The sequence below is a fragment of the Geotrypetes seraphini genome, chromosome 2 (genome assembly GCF_902459505.1).
Source record: "Geotrypetes seraphini chromosome 2, aGeoSer1.1, whole genome shotgun sequence".
NCBI lineage: Eukaryota > Metazoa > Chordata > Amphibia > Gymnophiona > Dermophiidae > Geotrypetes > Geotrypetes seraphini.
This window is the reverse complement of record NC_047085.1, coordinates 119,242,199-119,262,118: the sequence shown is the minus strand read 5'-3', so window position 1 is coordinate 119,262,118 and position 19,920 is coordinate 119,242,199. Positions and strand designations below refer to the sequence as shown.

The following is a 19,920-nucleotide window of genomic DNA, read 5'->3' as shown; positions in this document are numbered from 1 at the left end:
GCAGCCTTTCCCTGTGGCAGGCCAGCTGTGCACCCCCTTGGGCCCGTGCACCCGGGGCGGACCTCCCCCCACGCCCCCTCCTAGGTACGCCACTGCTTCTGTTCTTCTTCTAGTTTTGACATACAGTATTACCTTTCCCCTCATCTCTGTAGTTCAAGGTGGAAAGAATACTTTGTTTATAATAGTTAACTCCCAACTCTTTTTTTTTTTTTTTTTTTTAATAGAATATAGAAAACAACAGCAAGCAGGGTCATTAAGCCCATTTAGACTGCCAGTATCATCCCCAATTCAATATCATAATTCTAACCCAAATATGACTCACCCCTCACTTTACCACTAAGGGTTTCATGTTTTTTTGAAGGAGGTGGGGGGAATCTCTTAAACGTAGGCACCATTTCTTGCTCCTTTGGGCTCCCTACTTACATTCTTTGACTCCTCAGGGGCGGAGTCTTATCTTAAACACCCTTGTCTGACTGCTGTGGGTTGACTTGCTGCCTCGCTAGTTTGGGCCCTGGATATCTCTCTGCTCTGGGTTCCGGGGGGAGTGGGTTATTGGCAGGCAGATCGTGCCTTGGTGGCTGTCCTTTGGTCAACAAGAGTCCAGGCCCTGAGGATTTCCTTCACCTCTTGACTGGAGCTCTGGTCTGCCGTGAGCCCATATTAGCCTTCTGCTAAGGGACCACACTCTCGGGGGGGAGGGGGTTTGTTCGGGGGAGGAACACGGGGACCGGTATGGATGGGTGGGAGGCTGGGAGGGAGGAATGTATATGTTACAAACTTGTACCGTCACTAATGTTCTATGGTGGACTTTCTATATTTTTACCCTTGCACTTTGTTTGTATTTCTTGTTGATCCGCATTATGTTATGTTAATAAAACCTGTTTCAACTTAAATTCTGTTACCATTTTTTTCTCTACCAATTCCACTGGTAGTCCATTCCATGGATCCATCGCCCTTTCTGTGATGAAAGATTTTTTTCATGCTGGTCCTGTTTCTACCCCCCTGAAGTCTTCTATTGTAAACCCTCATTCTAGAACATTCTGTACTCTGAAAAAAATGCTTATTCCTAGTGTCTGACGTATGTTTTTGAGGTATTTGAAGGTCTCTATTATATCACTCTTGTGTCTCTTCTTCTCTCCTGTATATAAATTTAAGTACGAGAGTGTAGAACAGTGGTTGGGGAGAGTATGATACAGTGGTACAGCCGCAGCACCATGAGGTTGTGGATTCAAATCCACACTGCTCCTTGTTACCCCGGGCAAGTCACTTAACACCCCTCTCCCCACACACCATTGCCCCCCAAGTACATTAGATAGATTGTGAGCCTACCAGGACAGACAGGGAAAAATGCTTGAGTATCTGGACAAATTCATGTAAACCGTTCTGAACTCCCCTGGGAGAACCGTATAGAAAACTAAATAAAATCATGTTATTTGAATATTAAAATAAGGCATAAATACAGCTTGCATAGCTGGAAGATTGAGACTTATAAACTTGAGGAATTTGTTGTCTTTCTTGTGGTGGAGATCCAGTTACAAAATGACTAATGCGAATGGCTGTGCAAATAGTTGAAATAATTAAATATGCCCAGGGGAAGTATGTAAGGATGTTAGGAGACATTGCAGCTCAAAAAGGAATGGTGAGTCTTTCCTGCCATTTAATTAGCAACCCAGCATTAATGTAAGCAAATCGGTTTATTGCTTTAATAGAACAACAAAAGCCTCCTTGCACACCGTGTACTTGCCGACAAAGCAAGATGTCATCTGGTCTAGTTAGCAAAGTTTTGCTCTCTATGAAATACAGCATAGCGTCATCACAACTCAGTTGAATAAGTGAAATAGAATGACTGGGGTCACCTGGAGATTTCTGAGCTGAAATCTATTCCTTAGTGTATGGTCTTTAAATAGCATTCAGGTGATTCAAATGATCACTTCAGTGATTAAGAAAGAAGATATGATATGGGGACAGATTAATATTATACTTGAATCATCAATTCTATTGACTTATGAAGTAGTCATATGTGGGACATTATTACATATTAAGCCCCCCATGGACCGCAATAAATGTCGGCTCTTCCTAATTATGACTATGCAGATGATAACATGTAATTGGAAAAATTATGATCGCCTCAATTTTCCTTTCTGGTGGGCAAATTTATGCTCCAGTTATAGATATGAAAAAATGCATGCTGAAATGCTGGGGCAAAGTAAGGTATTTAAACTGGTTTGGGGCCCATTGATATCTTTTATTACTTCTCTATAGTTATCTTTTGTCTTTAATTTCTGGTTTCTTTCCTTACACATCCAGGGTGGGAGGGTGAGGGGTGAGATTGTATTACTATTTTAAATAAGGGTAGGTTATTGAAAGAATACGTGCATTTGTGTTGTTATTGATTAATCAATGGGTGGGTGGGATAAATGTTTGCTTATGTATATCTGTAAGATGAATGTGCTTTTCTTGATTTGTTATATGTTCATATATCTGTGTATTGCACTGCTATTATTTGAAAATTAATAAAGATTTAAAAAATAAAAAAAAGAAAGAAGATAACACTTCATTTTGAGCCAAGATCTTATGAAGGTGGCATTCATGTTCAATATTTTCATGTACTGTACTGAGAAAGTAAGAACTTTGCTTCTGAGACAGAGTTCTGGAGATACATGAGGATAAAGAGGATCTTTTTCAAAATTATGTTAAGTTTAAAGCATGTTGAGTACAAAAGCTATGCAGTAAATATAGGAGACATTTCTGGCACTAAGTTGAAGGCAGCAGTGCAACCAACATGGAACAATTGTCATTCCACACACTATAACAGTGTAGACTCCTTTAAGGTGTCATTAATGTAAATTAATACCACCCATGTCAAGTGCATGAGTCCTAATCTTGCCGCTTATTCCTCTCCCCTTCCCTGACCTCTAAGAATTTCAATGTTAGGTGCTGAATGCAACAATTAATACATGTTAACAGTTAATACATATTAAGGCACTTGTTTTGAAGCACATGGATGTCTCAAAATGCCCAAATGGACGTCCATGTGTTTGAAACATCTAAATCCCAATTTTGCAAAGGTAGAAAAGGAGACATCCAAATAGCAAGGGGGCATGTTTTGGGTGGGACTAGGGAGTTTGTCCAATAGTGATTATTGAATGGGAACAAATATCCACATCTAAAAAGAAGGGCAACCTTATTTAGACTTGTTTCAAGCACATCTAGAGTGCATAAACTTGCTCTGATTAAGCAGCTGACCACTGGAAGAATTAAGGCATGACACCTTCTTATCCCCCAGTAGTTGCTGTCTCCTCCCTCATCCCTGAAAGTGAACTTGAAAGGGGATAGCAAGGTATTATGAGCATTCTTAGCAAAACATGAAGCAAGTCTGAGGAGTAGTCTAGTGCTGTGGTTCTTAAACCTGTCCTGGGGGACCCCCCAACCAATCAGGTTTTCAAGATATGCCTCATGAATATGCATGAGGCAAATCTGCATGCTTGTCACCTCTAGTATATGCAAATCTTCCTCATATTCATTAGGGATATCTTCACAACCTGGCTTGATGGGGTCCCCCAGGACAGGTGTAAAAACCACTGGTTTAGTGATTAGTGCAGTAGACTTTAAGCTAAGGGACCGAGGTTCAAATCCTACTTTAATTCTTTTTTTAAATCTTTATTGTGAGCCCTCCAGAAGCAGAAAAATACTGCATCTATTGTACTTAAATATATAAGTCACCTGCAAATTTAAAGACTATTGAAATGGTGTACATTCATGTATAGTAGGTATTTCTCTGTTACTGGAGGGCTCACAATTATGAAATAAAACAGTTAAAGTGGATTTGAACCTAAGCCCCTTGGTTTAAAGTCCACTATACAGTGGTACCTTGGTTTACGAGCATAATTCGTTCCAGAAGCATGCTCGTAAACCAAATTACTCGTATATCAAAGCGAGTTTCCCCATAGAAAGTAAGGGAAACTCGCTTTATTCGTTCCCACCTCCCCCCCAAGGCCAGTGGCACTGCTCTATCCCCCCCCCCCCCGAGAACCGGCATTGCTCCTCCCCCCCACTCACGAAGGCCTCCTCCTGCGTGATCTGCCATCCCCCCCGCTATCTGGAATCCCCCCCCGCTCGCATCGCCCCCCCCCCGCTGCGATCCGACATCCTCCCTGCACCCATCACCCACCCGAACACATCACTTACCCCCCATCTGGCACCCGGCACCGGCACCAATGCACAGGACATGCCGGTTCCAGTGCCCGAAGATCTGTCATCCTTTTCGCTGGGCCTTGAGCATCTGCGCATGCTCAAGGCCTTAGTTCCTGCTCTCTCCAAGATTCTCGAAATCAGTCTGGAAGTATCCCAAGATTCCTGACTTGTGATTTTAGGAGGATCTCATACTTCCCAAGAGGTATTTTGAAGTCCACTTGTGTTAAGTACCCAAAGAATCTCAGTTTTGCTTGGGTTCAAACAAAGTTTTTGTGTAGGCATTTGTTATGTCACCTTTCATTCAAACCAGCAAAATCAATTTATATATCCAATAAACAGAATAATAGATAGGAAAACAGAAATCAGGAAAGATCAGAAAAGAAAGAAATCTCCTCCTATAGACCTAGATATGCATGATACTATACTACCCCACAGGGATACCCTAATGATCATTTGTCAAAAGCCTTAGAGAAAAATATACTTTCAATCCCTTTTCAAAATGTTTGAACGTGGACTTCATCCTACAGTTATGAGGAACTAGTGCCAAATAAAATTTAAAAATACCAATTGTTGGATGGTTTCGTGCTGGGTAAATTTAAGAGATGGAACAGTAAGATAGATTTGGTCTTGAGAATATAGAGACCACTTAGGCACATACTGGACAAATAGGTTAAAAAAAATAACTGGGTAGACTAGCCTAAAAGGCTGTATGTGCCGAGATTAAGATCTTGAATTTAACGCAGAAGGAAACTGAAAGCCAGTGGGCATCTTGAAGCAATCAAGCAACATGATCAAATTTGTGAGAATCAATGATAAGACTAATTTCAGTTTTCCGTACAAGTTGGAACTGATGAGTCAGTGATAAGGATAAGCCATTGTACAGTGAATTACTGTAATCCAACTGGTTTATCAAGAGAGTGAATAAGTGTGAACAAGGCAGACTTATCAAGAACAGGTCAAATAGGCTGAGTCATAAAGATCCACAGAATCAGAAAACAGGTCTTGATTCCTGATGTTCGAAAGAAAGCTGTGAGGCCAAGTAACAACCTAAAATCTTCAAAGAAGAATATAAAGGAAGGAAGTGCATTCCACAGTACCCAAGATTACACGGAAACTGTGAGGAGAAGGGAAAAGTGAGGAGTGAGACATGCTCCCATAAGTAAAAAAAAAGTGAAGATTTGTTATACACTTAAAAATCAGTTGAACCCCTGAACACGTGATGCCTTAAGAAGGAAAAGATGGGATCATCAAGATCTTAACATGTCCTCAAGGAGAAGTAAAAACAGAAAAACTGGAACCAGTTCTAATTCCAAATTGAGAAAAGGATCAAAACCCAGAAGTACTCTGAGTGCATGCTGGATACCTGTGTGATAAGAGGCAGGGACTGAAGCCCTGGATGCATCCTGCTTTCCTAGACTAGAGAGGTTGAACATGAGGAACAATTGATAAGGAGTGAGGAGCTTTAAGTCCTAGAGAAGAGAAAAGGGCTTTCTTAAGCACTGAAAAACCACAGTCTGTGAGGACCATGACAAGCAGAGGAGTAAAAGGTTGCAGTCCTGATTGTGCAATGCCTAAAAAACTGACTACACCTCAGAGAATCTAGGAGAAAGCGATTGAGGCTATTAATAGTTCTGAGTGAAAAGGCACTTACCAAAGAAGAGAGAGGTTCAAAACCTAACAGGAGAATAGAGCATACCACAAAAGAGATAAAGAACTATAAATATTTTAAACACGTTCGCTAAATTTTTGCCATCATCTTAATTTGGCACTGATGTAGAAAGCTACTGCCAGCCAAACTATGTAACGTGCAAGTTATTGGCCAAGCAATGCAAAAATGATTGCATGTAGCTGTTAGCTTGCATGGTAAACATGACTGCCCTTCCTTGTTCCGCCCCCAGCCCCAATCCGCCCCCAGCCCTGCCCCCACACAAACCTCATGTTTCCTTCCCTGAGCTTTGAGCCTCCGCACATGTGTGGATGTCAATGTGATAAAATCATGCTCATGTGCGCATGTATGTGATGTCATCATGTCAACATCCGCACATGCTCAGAGGCCCTCCAGACACAGCCCTGAGCTCAGGGCCTTCCAAAACCCAGACAAATATCTTCCTACTTGAGGCCATGACACCAATAAGGTTGCACGACATTCATTCTACCAGAACACCTGACCTTGGTCACACAAGCAGAACACAGATAAACCTATGCAAATACAAGACCACAAACTAAAAGTCCTAATATACATAAACGAAACCCTAAGATGCCAGGCTCTGCATGCTGTACAACAGGGGTGCCCACACTTTTTGGGCTTGCAAGCTACTTTTAAAATGACCAAGTCAAAATGATCTACCAACAATAAAATAAAATTAAAAAACACAAAGCACACCATACGCAGAGAAAATGTTAATTATCATTCCTATTCCGGGTTTTTTTCAAAGAGGTCAAGGCAGATGACTCTATGCACTGTCACCTCAGTAACAACCCATACAAAAATAAACAAATATATTCCCTTCCCTTTTTACTAAACTGCAATAGCAGTTTTTAGCGCAGGGAGCTGCGCTGACACATTTTGATCACTAAATTTAAAATAAAATAATTTTTCCTATCTTTGTTGTATGGTGATTTCATGAGTCTCTGGTTGCACTTTCTTCTTCTGACTGTTTATCCAATCTTTCTTCCCTTCTTTCAGCCTGAATGCTTCCTCTCCTCCAGACCTCATTCCCTCCCCCAACTTTTTCTTCCTCTCTCCCTGCCCTTTCTTTCTTTCTTTCTTCGTGCCCCCTTTCTTTTTTCCTGTTTCCCTTCTTTCCTTCTGTCTCCCTGTCTGCCCCCTTTCTTTCTTTACTTCTTTCTTCATGCCCTCCCCCAAGCCACTGCCGCCGCCATCGGGGAACAGGCCCCAAAGCCAGGCTGACCTGAACTTCCTCTCCGACGGCAGAATTGACATCAGGGAGAAGAAGGCTGATCGGCCCGGTAGATCGCCAAAACAAAGTGAGTCTATCACGGACTCCTGGATGAACTCCGCGATCAACTCACTTTGCCTTGGCAGTCTACAGGTCGATCATGATCGACCTATTGGACACCCCTGCTGTACAACATCAGAGAAACAGAAAGATATATATTTCTTCCTGAACAGTGCAAAATATAGAAACAGATATAAATTCTGAAAAATGATTAAATGAAAATAAAATCATTTTTCCTACCATTGTTGTCTGGTGATTTTATTTTTCTACTTATCTTTTCCCAGTCTCTGGTTTCACTTCCTTCTGTCTCTGCTCTTAACTGTTTCCATGGCCTTCTTATCCAATTGCTGTTTTTCCTTCCTTCATTCTCTGCCCATTATCCATCTGTGGCATTAACTTTTAACTTTCAACTTTCTTCCATTTTTTTTTGCTTCCTCCTCAAATCTATCTACCTTTCTATCTCTCTCCCTTCTCATCTATCCATGTGTACCATCTTCTCCCTCTTTCTTCTCCCCTATTCCCATATATTTATAAAAAGCATTTCTTTTATTTTCTTCCCTTCTCCACTCCTCCCATTCTTATGCACCATCTCCTCCCTTGCTCTCCCCTTCTCTTTCCCCACTCCTCACATCCTTGTGCACCATGTCCTACCTCTCTCTCCCCTTCCCCTCCATCCCTGTATACCTTCTCCTCCCTCTATTTCCCTCTATTTCCATGATCTGACATCTGTCTTCCCCTTATCTCCCTCTTATGATCTGGGATCTTTATCCTCTCCTTCCCATAGTCTGGCATTTCTCTCTCCTCCTTCCTTTCCCTTCTCCCTCCTTTGTGGTCTGGCATCTTTCTGTCTTTCCCTTCTTCCCCTTCCTCCTCCTTCCTCTGACATCTCTCTCCTTTCCCCTCCTCCTGTGGTCTGGTATCTCTATCTGCCCTTTCCCCTGGAGGTCTAGGGCATCTTTCCTTCCCTTTCCTCCCCATTCCCATAGTCCAGCATCTTTCTTTCCAAACCTGTGCTTGCTCATCCTTTGCTGCTGTAAGCCTTCGGCCATTGTCAGCATCAATGAACTAAATACACTACTTTCGGTGACCTGGAAGCTTTTTCTCTGCAGAGAGAAACTTCCGGGTCATCGAAGGCAGCGTGTTTAGTTCATTGACGCTGATGACGACCGAAGAGTTACAAAAGCACTAGGTGAGCAAGCACAGGATTCCACGGAGAGGAAAAAGGAAAAGTGCCGGGAAGGGAGATGGCCCAACAAAGGGAAGAGATGCCTCAACAATGGAAAGAGATGTCTGAACCATGGGGCCCCCTGGAGCTGTGGGGCCCAGGGCAGCTGTCTTGTTCCTCCCCCCCCCCCCCCCCTTAATGCTGGCCCTGTACATATGAGCAAACTATGAGACTCACACTTATGCACATATTACTCTAGCTCTATGGCTGTCATTAAGGGCCGGATTCTCTAAAAGGCATCGCTAGTGGCAGTTGCTTAGAAAAGTGGCACTGATCATGTGTCAGTCATGCGATGGTGCCATTTAGAGAATTGCAGCCATGTTGAAAGTAGGCACTGGAAATGTAGGCCAGGGTTTTACATTTCCAGCATCTACTTTTGATGAGAATCATGTCATAGAGGTGTCTACCGGTGCCTATGTCAACATCCAGTATAAATCACGCCTATTTTAGACGTAGGTGCCTCAATGGATGGGAGTTGGCCACCATCATTTGTAGGTGCTTTCATACGCCTACATTTTTATTTAAATTAGATGTTAATTGGTTTTAAAAACACGGTCAATTACTGCATCCTTTATCATCAATTAAGCCATTTAAGTTAGGCGGTGGTAGGGTAAGGGGGGGCGCTCCGCCCTGGGGCACCAATACTCATCCTCCTCTCCAACCCTCCGCTCTTTCCTCACCCCCCACTGCTGCCCGGGTGCATGTGTCACTTCCCTTCCCCTGTACCTCATTAACATTTGCAGAGCGAGCAACAACCCCAGCCTGCTACTCACACCAGCGTTGGCTCTTCCTCTGATGTCACTTCCTGAACCTGCGCCTAGGAAGTGGAGTGCACAATATTGCTGGTGAGAAATTAGGTGGTTCTAATACAAACAGATACATAGTTACATCTGAAATGTATACTGTTACTAGAGAATATTAAAATCACTATCTGCAACTGTCAAAACATATTCATATTCAGATGCTTTTATACTTGGTGCAGGATTAGGCTGAACTTAGAGAGAACTTTCTAATTTGGTAGGTAGTTGCATACAGGAGCATGCTACCTAGAATAGCAATGAAACTTCTGTTGCTGGGAGTGTTTTAGAGCAGTGTAGGTTTATGTACAATGAATCTTGTTTGAGGTAGGGCAGGGGTAGGCAATTCCGGTCCTCGAGAGCCGGAGCCAGATCAGGTTTTCAGGATATCCACAATGAATATCTATGAGATGGATTTGCATGCACTGCCTCCTTGAGATGCAAATCTATCTCATGCATATTTATTGTGGATATTCTGAAAACCTGACCTGGCACTGGCTTTCGCGGACCGGAATTGCCTACCCCTGAGGTAGGGGGGATAACCCTGATGATCACTTGTACCTCCGTCCAGCTCTTTCTCTCTGTGTCTCTGGAATTATTTCTATTACACTCTTCGGGTGCAGTGCAAACCTGCATGGTATCTTTCTGGTTGGATTCTTTGTAGAAAGTGACCTCCATGTCTTGTATTTTGCAGCCCATGGGATCAGAGCGGATGGAGATGCGCAAGCGGCAGATGTCAATGCACCAAGAAACGTTGAGTTCGGCACAGGCACAACCGGGTGTGGGAAACCGAGGCTCCAATGCATGTTGCTTCTGCTGGTGCTGCTGTTGCAGCTGTTCATGGTATGTTCTTCAGTTTTCCAGAAAGCCAACAGACAGAGCAACACTACACAAAACAGACCTAAATTACAGGGGAACTGTCTTTATAGCAGGCCTACACCACTTCGGCCCTTGCCAGGCCAGGTTTTCAGGATTTCCCAAATGAATATGCATGAGATCAATATGCATACAATGGAATAGATCTCATGCAAATTCAATGGGGAAATCGCGAAAACCCAACTGGATTCGGCCCTTGAGGACCAGAGTTGTGCAGGCCTGCTTTATAGAATACTAAGGGCTCCTTTTACGAAGGTGCATTAGGGCCTTAACACGCGGAATAGCGCACGCTAAAATGCCGCGCATGCTAGCTGCTACCTCTTGAGCAGGCGGTAGTTTTTCGGCTAGCGCGCTATAGCATGCACTAATTCGGTGCATGCGCTAAAAACGCTAGCGCACCTTCGTAAAAGGAGCGCTAAGTGGTGGTATTTGTTTGAATTATTAGAATTTTTCAAATACATCATTTCAGAAATATCCATCCATGATTCACAAATTAATAAATGCATTATTAAATAAAGTAATATTTAAAGGAAATAAAAGATCTCTATCTTGTGTCTACAAAAAGTAGGAAAATCAAGAATCCAAGATACAAGTGGAAAAAACAGAAAATATAAACATAATATTCCCTCAGCTGTCTTTCAGCCTGCCCTTACAAAAAAAATTTAACTGCTTTGGATCATAAAATATATAAGACTTTAATTTAAACAATACCACACAAATACAGGGAAATTTCAAAATAAAGGTTGCCCCCAGAGTTACTACTCTAGGGCATAACACCTGGAAATCCTGGTGTCTCTCCTGGGTACTTTTAGAAAGATCAGGAAAAATTCTCACGATAGATCAAAAAAAAACTCATATCCCTCCCTCCCCCCCCCTTTTTTTTTTTTTTTTACTAAGCCGTAATAGAGGTTTATACTGCAGCCCAGAATGCTAAATGCTCTGACATGCTCCGAAACGCATGGGATTCCTATGAGCACTGGAGTAGCGTCAGAGCTTTTAGTGCCCCAGGCCATGATAGAAACCTCTACCGCTGCTTAGTAAAAGAGAGCCATAATTAATATATCTGAAGTAAAGACATAATATATTGTTGTGGTCCATCTCTAATACAAAAGTTACAAAGTGGTTCTCAAAGTTACTACCTCCATAGAAGTCTCCAAAAAAACCTGTTAGATTAAGACTAGTTTGATCACATTGTTTACTGCTACCACCTTCTGAGTTTTTCAAGATCAAATATAATGAGCCCTCACAACTGGGAGTAATGATTTAGAAGGAATTTATAGTACTATCATACAATATTTCTTGACCATATCAATAGGAGCGACTAAGGGTGACTTAGGGAAATTAAAAAAAACAAACACAGGTTATTACGTCTAGATAGATTTTCGATATGCTCCAGCTTCTGATGGAACAAAGCTTGCGCTTTAGCAATAGCTTGAGATAGTTGTTTAATCTCCTCACATTTCCCTTCCACAGTACACACTTTAGTTGTCAATTCCTGTAATTGTTGTGAGGGTTCTACAACAGTTCAAGACAGTGTTCTAACAGAGAAATTCAACTCACATAAAGACTCCCAGAGTACCTCCACAGTTATTACCGCAGGTCTCTCCAATTCCTTCAAAACTCCACTGGAAGGTTCCTGTGCTCCCATCTGAAAAGGGAGTTACTCATAAGAACATAAGATTTGCCACTGCTGGGTCAGACCAGTGGTCCATCGTGCCCAGCAGTCCGCACACGCGGAGGCCCTTAGGTCAAGACCAGTACCCTATTTGAGTCTAGCCTTACTTGCATATGTTCTGTTATAGGGTGCTTTCCCCTATAACAGCCTCCGGGAGAGCGTTCCAGACCTCCACCACTCTCTAGGTGAAGAAGAACTTCCTTACGTTTGTACAGAATCTTTTCCCTTCTAACTTTAGCGAGTGCCCTCTCATTCTCTTCACCTACTAAGTCAATTCCCTTCAATATCTTGAATGGTAGTCATGCTCTGTTTCTTATATTGTCTTTATATAAAATGTGCACATTAAGATCCAATGTCCTCAGTTATTTTATAGTTGAGTTATAACTATCTACTATTTTAGCTAAATAAAATCTCCTCTGTTCTGATCTGATTGGAGGAGTAGACTAGTGGTTAGGGCAGTGGGCTGAGAACCTGGGGAACTGGGTTCAGTTTCAATGTTACTCTTTGTAATCCTGGGCAAGTCACTTACCCCCCTTCCTTTTACTAAGCTGCAGCCGAAGTTTCTACAAGAACAAAGAGTCTTCCCTGCCCAAAAAACAGGATGAAGGATAGAGGCAGCCTAACCAAAACAAACCGACCTACAATTAATAATTAATGTGAGTGAGAAACCCTCAGTCTCACAGCTTGCAGCGGGAACAAGTCTCTAATGCACCAGCTGTCACAATCAAAGCCCAGAAAGGGTATTACTTGTGAAACATCCCTGGGTTTCCCACCTAAATTTAATTAGTGCACAAATGTGCTAAAAGTGAAAAATAAAGTGAATAAATGAATGAAAAAAAATCACTAAAATGCAGTGAATTGGTTCAACTGTCTCTATCCCCAACCCGGGGGTCAAGTGACATCCAAAATCAACCGGGCTGGCTCAAACACAAACAAAATAAAAAAGAACAAGAGTACTGTACTTAGCTTCTCCGAAAAGGTCCAGAGGGCAGAATGACCAACTTGAAGTAAACCCGTCCAACAGGGCTCCGTTTCAAGAGAAGAAACCCCTCTTCCTCAGGAACTAGCTGTGAAATCCAACTGTACTCTCAGATGCCAGCCGAAGAATGGAAAGTCCAGAATGAAAATGGCGCTAACCAGAGGAGAATGCCTCCGCGCATTTAACTACAGAACTTCTGATGTAACAACGTCAAAACCACTAAATGCTCTGACGCTGCTCCAACACACTCCAGGCCACAGTAGAAACCTCTACTGCGGCTTAATAAAAGGGGGGTTAATTCTTCATTGCCCCAGGTACAAAAAACACATGGAGGGGCATAATCGAAAGGGACGTCTAAGTCCGTTTACGTCCATCTCGCAAGTCGTCCAAAGTTAAAAAGAGCCTAAGACACATTTTCAAAAGAGACATCCAACTTTTTTTTACTTTCGAAAATCGTCTAATTATACGTCCTGTCGATCTTATCATCCAAGCCGCTAAATCGTCCATCTTTATACCATATTTCCGTCCAACTTTCCGTCCAAGTCCAAAACACCTAGAGCAAGCCCTGTTGGACGTGGGAGGGGTCTGCAAAGTGATGGACTGAACACCTGGACATGCCACCTAAATAGTGGGGTACCTTACAGGGCACTGCTGTGAACTTCACAAAAAGAGTGCCATGGCTTCTCCTCACTACAGCTCCCTTATAGGTGATGGTGAGCCCCCCCACCCCCCCAACCACCTCCAGAATTCCCTAGACCCACTTATCTACCACCCCAATAGCCCTTATGGCTGCAGGAGTCACTTATATGCCAGTGCAAAAGGGTTTTGGGGGTGTATAGGGCAGTGCACATGTTTCAATATCAATGCAGTGATTAAAGGGGCTTATGGGCATGGGTCCTCCTTTCTGTAGGTCCCTAACCCACCCCCAAGATGACTTAAGCTGCCTCTGGGCTGGACGACTAGGCTTTCCTATGTCAGGCGGCCAGGTGATGATGGTCTGGAGGCTGAAATTTAAAGTTGTGAATAAAATTTTTATGGGGTTGGGGGGGTTGGTGATCACTGGGGTAGTGTGTGGGGGTCTGTGTTATGTGTTTGCAGTGCTTATCTGGTGACTTTAGGTGGGTTTTTGTGACTTAGACAATGTTTTAGATGGTCTAAGTCACAATGTCCAAGTTCCGTCGATCCTGGATTGTATAACTTTCGGTTATACATGCTGTACGACTAAGTCTAAGCCAGCCCACGTCCCGCCCAACTCCCACCCTCGACATGCCTCCCGAAATGCCCCATTTAGTTTTGGACGTTGAGCGGCACTTTGAAGGCCTAGGTCATTTAGAAATACGACCAAAACACATTTTTATTTTCGCCGCTTGGACGTTTATGAGAAATGTTCGTCCAAGTGTCGACTTAGGCCAGTTTTTGGATGTTTTTCTCCTTCGATTATGAGCCCCTTTAGACTGTGTGTGAACCCACCAGGGAAAGAGAAAGTGCATGTATATAATAAATGTAAACTGCTTTGGTTGTACCAGAGAAAAGCAGTATATCAAATTCATGACCATCATATTGAATATATATTCTCTATTAATCATTTTAATCTTTAGTTTGCAGTTTTAACTAGATCCTCTCTAACTTTCTATATTATCTTTTATTATTCAGTAGCTCTAAAGTCTACCATGGCTCTTTATTTATTATAGATGGTGGGGTTTTTTTTTAAAATCTAATGGGTTCTATTTTATCATTACCATTTTAGGCTCCAGCTTTCCCCCCCCCCCCCCCCCCCCGCTCCCTCTCATCCCAAAATTAGCCATGTGGCTATGCCACTGAAATGTACATATCCCAAATCCAGTTAATAAATTCAAAATGAAACTCTTTTTTCTACCTTGTTGTCTAGGCATTTTGGTTTTCCATCATCTTGGTCCCAGTTTCTCTTTCTGCTTTTTATCTGTCTTCTAATTTTCTTTCCAGTGTTTGCTGTCCATTTTTTCTCCTCTTCTCTCTTACTCCATTCCCCTCACTATGCCTATCTCCAGCATATTGATTTTTCCCTTTCAACTTTCCTCCTTTTTTACTTTTCTGTCTATGTCCACTCAAATCTAGTCCTCATTCTCATCCTTCTCCTTTTTACATTTTCAGCTACCTATCAATTTTCCATCTCCTCTTATTCTGTAGCTCTCCCATTTCCCATCTTACTCCTTTCCCAGCCTCCTATTTCCTTCTATCTACTCCCCATTACCACCACTGTAATCACTGCTCTCTCTCATCCTGTCATCCCTCTTTTGGCCTCTTCAATGTGGCTCAGCACTTCTAGAATCCCCCTTTCTCTATTCTCAGGCTATATCTCCCTTCCACCCCCAAACCTAACATTTCTCCCTCCCTCCCCGCCTTCCATCCCCAGGTCCAATTTTTCTCCCTTTCTCTTCCCAACTGCCCTCCCATCCCATATCTCTCCCTTTCTTTTTCCAACTATCCTATCCTCCTATTCTATATCACTCCCTCCCTCTAGTCTACACCACCCCTAGGTCCACCATCACTTCCTTTCTGTTTCCAACTGTCCTCCTTTCAAATATCTCTTTCCCCTTTCCTTCACAGGATCCTATATCCAACTTCTCTCCCTTTCTCTTCTCTCCCTCCAGACCACTTCCAAACATCTCTCTCTATATATAGTACCCTCTATTTCTGGCCCTATAAGTTCTTCCTCTTCACCCCCCCCCCCCCAGGTCTGGCACTTCTTTGAAATCCCTCCCCCATTCTACTTTTTTTTTTAAAAAAAAAAGCAGTTGGTCCAGGGAGCTTCCTGGCTCGTCATGTTCTCCCCCTTCTAAGCACACTGGTCCAACGTCACGTTTGTTCAACTACTCATCCATTTTAGTTGCAGGGAACTGGCAGCTGTGGCAGCAACTCTGAAATGCATCCTGCAGCCTCCCTTTGTTCTTTCCTTTTCCTGCGATTTACCCAAGCAAAAAAAAAAAAGAAAGCGTCATTGGCAGCTGACCAAGGCAGAAGGAAAGCAGGGAAGGAGGCCACAGGCTGCGTTTTAGAGTTGCTGCCACAGCCTCTCGTTCCCTGCTACAAAAATGGATGAGAAGTTGAACGAAGAATGAAAGTGATGACGGGCCGGCTTGCTTAGAAGGGGGAAGATGTGTCGGCCCTAGGGTACCACCAGAGCCTTGGGGAATGGTACATATCCTCCGTACAGCGGAACTGTGTACACAAAAAAAATGCCAAACTAACGGAGATCAGTCTTCAAAGAACAAATCAGTTATGGTCCTGCTTTCTTTGAACTCTTTTAGCTTGGGAAATGTTATACAAAAGGACAAGAAAATAACACTGTGTAAACCCCCTTCTTGCTTTAAATCAGTGTGAAAAGCATTGTGCAAGTTTTCATTTTTTTCTAAACCATTGAAACACAACCTTTGCCATACTCACTTGGCCCTGCATCACGACTCTATCAAAGCTTTTCAAATCCTATCGAATTTTAACCTTCAGGAAACATCTTGCCCTTTCCCTCAAGTTTGCAAATGATCTTTTTCAACACATGATCTCTGTACCCTGTAATTTTGCAGGAGTTCCTTGAAAGCTTCCCTTTTTTTAATGCAAGAGTTTGGACGCGACGCAAGCGTGCAATCAAGTTGCAGGCTCTTCCCATTACTACTTCCAGCCCAGCTGCTGCTGCTGCCTTTCTGTACACTGAATAGGCACTTAGAAAGGTGCTACCAACTCAGTGGAAGGCTGGCAACAGTCCAGAATTGATAATTGGGGCATTGCAAAGTGGGAGTTGGAGAAATGGTGGAGATTCTGAAGCAATTACCGCAGCTGCATTTGATTGTCTCTACAGTTTACAGTAACTGTACTCTGAGAGAAGCACTTTGAAAAGGAAATGGAAAAGGGAAATGTGCACTCTTAATTCATTACCATTTACAGAGATGACAGGCTGATGGATTATTGATGGAATACCTCGAGCAGATGTTTCTGATCTAGATGTCAGGGCTCCAACAGAGAAGATCCAGGATCTGGATTAAAGCTCTATGGGAAATCAGAATGAAAATTGATTTCCATGACATTAAGAGCACTACAGGGTAGAGGAGCTTGACTAAAGCAAAGATCATCACTGTTATTTTTGTAAAACACTCAATTAAGCATAACACATAAATATATCCACTGTGCATTAAAAAAAAAAAAAAAAAAAAGACTCATTTAGTACAGAAGCTCAAGAAACAATTTTTGGGCAATTCTATAGGTGGGTAAGAACATAAGAATAGCCTTACTGGGTCAGAGCAAAGGTCCATCTAGACCAGCAGTCAGTCTTCACAGTGACCAATTCAGGTTACAAGTACCTGGAAAAAACCCAAATAGTATCAGCATTCCATGCTACTGATCCAGGGCAAGTAGCTTCCCCCCTTGTCTGTCTCAATAACAGATCATGGACTTTTCCTCCAGGAAATTGTCAAAACTTTTTTTAAAACCAGCTACATAGAAACATGATGGCAGATAAAGGCCAAATGGCCCATCTAGTCTGCCCATCCGCAGTAACCATTATCTCTTTCTCCGAGAGATCCCAAGTATCTGTCCCAGGCCCTTTTGAATTCAGACACAGTTTCTGTCTCCACCACCTCTTCCGGGAGACTGTTCGATGCATCTACCACCCTTTCTGTAAAAAAGTATTTCCTTAGATTACTCCGGAGCCTATCACCTCTGTGATAGAGTGGGGCAGCTTACTCAGGAGAACGGTTGCCTAGCCAGACAGACAGATCACATTCTGGGCATTTAAGAAAAAAACTATTTTATTCATAAGAACATAAGAACATAAGCAATGCCTCTGCTGGGTCAGACCTGAGGTCCATCATGCCCAGCAGTCCGCTCATGCGGCGGCCCAACAGGTCCAGTACCTGTGCAGTAATCCTCTATTTATACCCTTCTATCCTCTTTTCCAGCAGGAAACTGTCCAATCCTTTCTTAAATCTCAGTACCGTACTCTGCCCTATTACATTCTCTGGAAGCGCATTCCAGGTGTCCACCACACATTGGGTAAAGAAGAACTTCCTAGCATTTGTTTTGAATCTGTCCCCTTTCAACTTTTCCGGATGCCCTCTTGTTCTTTTATTATTTGACAGTTTGAAGAACCTTTCCTTCTCTACTCTCTCTATGCCCTTCATGATCTTATAAGTCTCTATCATAACCCCTCTAAGTCTCCTCTTAGGGAAAAGAGACCCAGTTTCTCCAATCTCTCAGCGTATGGAAGGTTTTCCATCCCTTTTATCAGGCGTGTCGCTCTCCTCTGAACTTTCTCGAGTATCACCATATCCTTCTTAAGGTACGGCGACCAATATTGGACGCAGTATTCCAGATGCGGGCGCACCATCACCCGATACAATGGCAGGATAATTTCTTTCATCCTGGTTGTGATACCCTTCTTGATTATACCTAGTATTCTATTTGCTTTCTTAGCGGCCGCTGCGCACTGTGCCGTAGGCTTCATTGTCATGTCCACCATTACCCCCCAAGTCCCTTTCCTGGGTACTCTCATTCAATAACATCCCTCCCATCATATAGTTGTACCTCGGGTTTCTGCTTCCCACATGCAGTACTTTACATTTCTCAACGTTGAACTTCATCTGCCATCTCGTCGCCCATTCCCCTAGTTTGTTCAGGTCCCTTTGCAATTCTTCACAGTCCTCTTTAGTACGAGCTCCACTAAATAGTTTGGTGTCGTCTGCAAATTTTATTATCTCACACGTCGTCCCTATTTCTAGATCATTTATGAATATATTAAATAGTAGTGGCCCAAGCACTGAGCCCTGCGGAACACCACTCGTGACCCTCTTCCAGTCCGAGTAGTGGCCCTTCACCCCTACCCTCTGTTTTCTACCCGCCAACCAGTTTCTGATCCATCTATGTACGTCTCCGTCCACCCCATGGTTCTTCAGTTTCTGGAGTAGACGCTCGTGAGGCACCTTGTCAAAGGCTTTTTGGAAATCTAGGTATACGATGTCTATGGGGTCTCCTTTGTCCATCCGTTTGTTGATTCTTTCGAGGAATTCAACAGTAGTGCAGAACCTGTTTCTTCACAGGCTCCTATAAGTTTGTGTTCTTCAAATAAAACAGTTAGGCTTTTACCCAGTCTTTCTCAAACAGAAGTCCCCTTCTCCATAGGGCGTACCAAGCCCCAAACAGTCTTTATTCCATGTGCAGGGAACAGTTAGGCAGCATTATGTCCCAGGTCTTAGCAGGCACTAGAACAAAAGCAGGGTTGTTAAATGCAGTAGAGTCTTACCTCCTACAAACGGTCAGTGTCAGGCCCTTCAACCAGCTTCTCCAGCTCCTAGGTTCCCTCTAGTATACACCCCTCCTCCTGGGTCTGGCTTGGTCTTTTAAGTTCCCCTGAGTCACTTCCTGGTTTCCTACTTTTCTCCCCTCCCCCTCCCTGTGAGAAACTCTTTCTCAGTGCTGCTTTGGTTGTGAGACAATTTAGCCAGGAGGGGGAGTGCCGGGTTTTCCTGAGGTTTATTCTGAGTCTGAGCAGCAGTGTCAAGCAAGGGAAGTGGCAGAATTTCATACACTCTGTCACAACCTCTTAACTTCATCCTATGCCCTCTCATTGCAGTTTCCTTTCAAATGAAAGAGACTCGACTCATGCGCATTTACATTCCGTAGATATTTAAACATTTCTCAAGAAAAAAACAAGAGTAGCAAAATAACTAAAAAAAACAAAAACTATATTACTCAGCAGGGATGGGCTCAGTACCCCCGATAAACTTTACGTGCAAAACGGTGGAGAAAAAGCCTCAAAACTTTCAAATACTTCAGCAGTAAACACTCAAACTGATATAAGCTTTAATCTGCTTGATTTCCTATCATCGGTAAAAAAAACCTCCACCACCACAAAATGTTTATTGGGGATACTGAGCCCATCCCCGCTGAGCAATATAGTTTTGTTTTGTTTTTTTATTTAAACATCTCTATCATATCTCCCATCACCTGCTTTTCCTCCAAAGTATACAAATTGAGATTTTTAAGTCTGTCCCCATACGCCTTATGACGAAGACCACACACCATTTTACTAGCCTTCATCTGGACCGACTCCATCCTTTTTATATCTTTTTGAAGGTGCGGTCTCCACAATATTCTAAATGAGGTCTCACCAAAGTCTTATACAGGGGCATCAATATACCTCCTTTTTCCTATTGACCATACCTCTCCCTATGCAACCTAACATCCTT

General features: G+C 42.9%; 1 protein-coding gene across 1 annotated transcript in view; it reads left to right on the top strand.

Annotated features, from left to right (window-relative positions):
• RGS20 (regulator of G protein signaling 20) overlaps positions 1-19,920 on the top strand; it is a 101,880-nt gene that overhangs the window by 63,494 nt on the left and 18,466 nt on the right. The window contains exon 2 of the mRNA XM_033934005.1: positions 9,871-10,019. Within this exon, the coding sequence (XP_033789896.1) occupies positions 9,871-10,019 (149 nt within the window). The remainder of the gene's footprint in view (positions 1-9,870; positions 10,020-19,920) is intronic.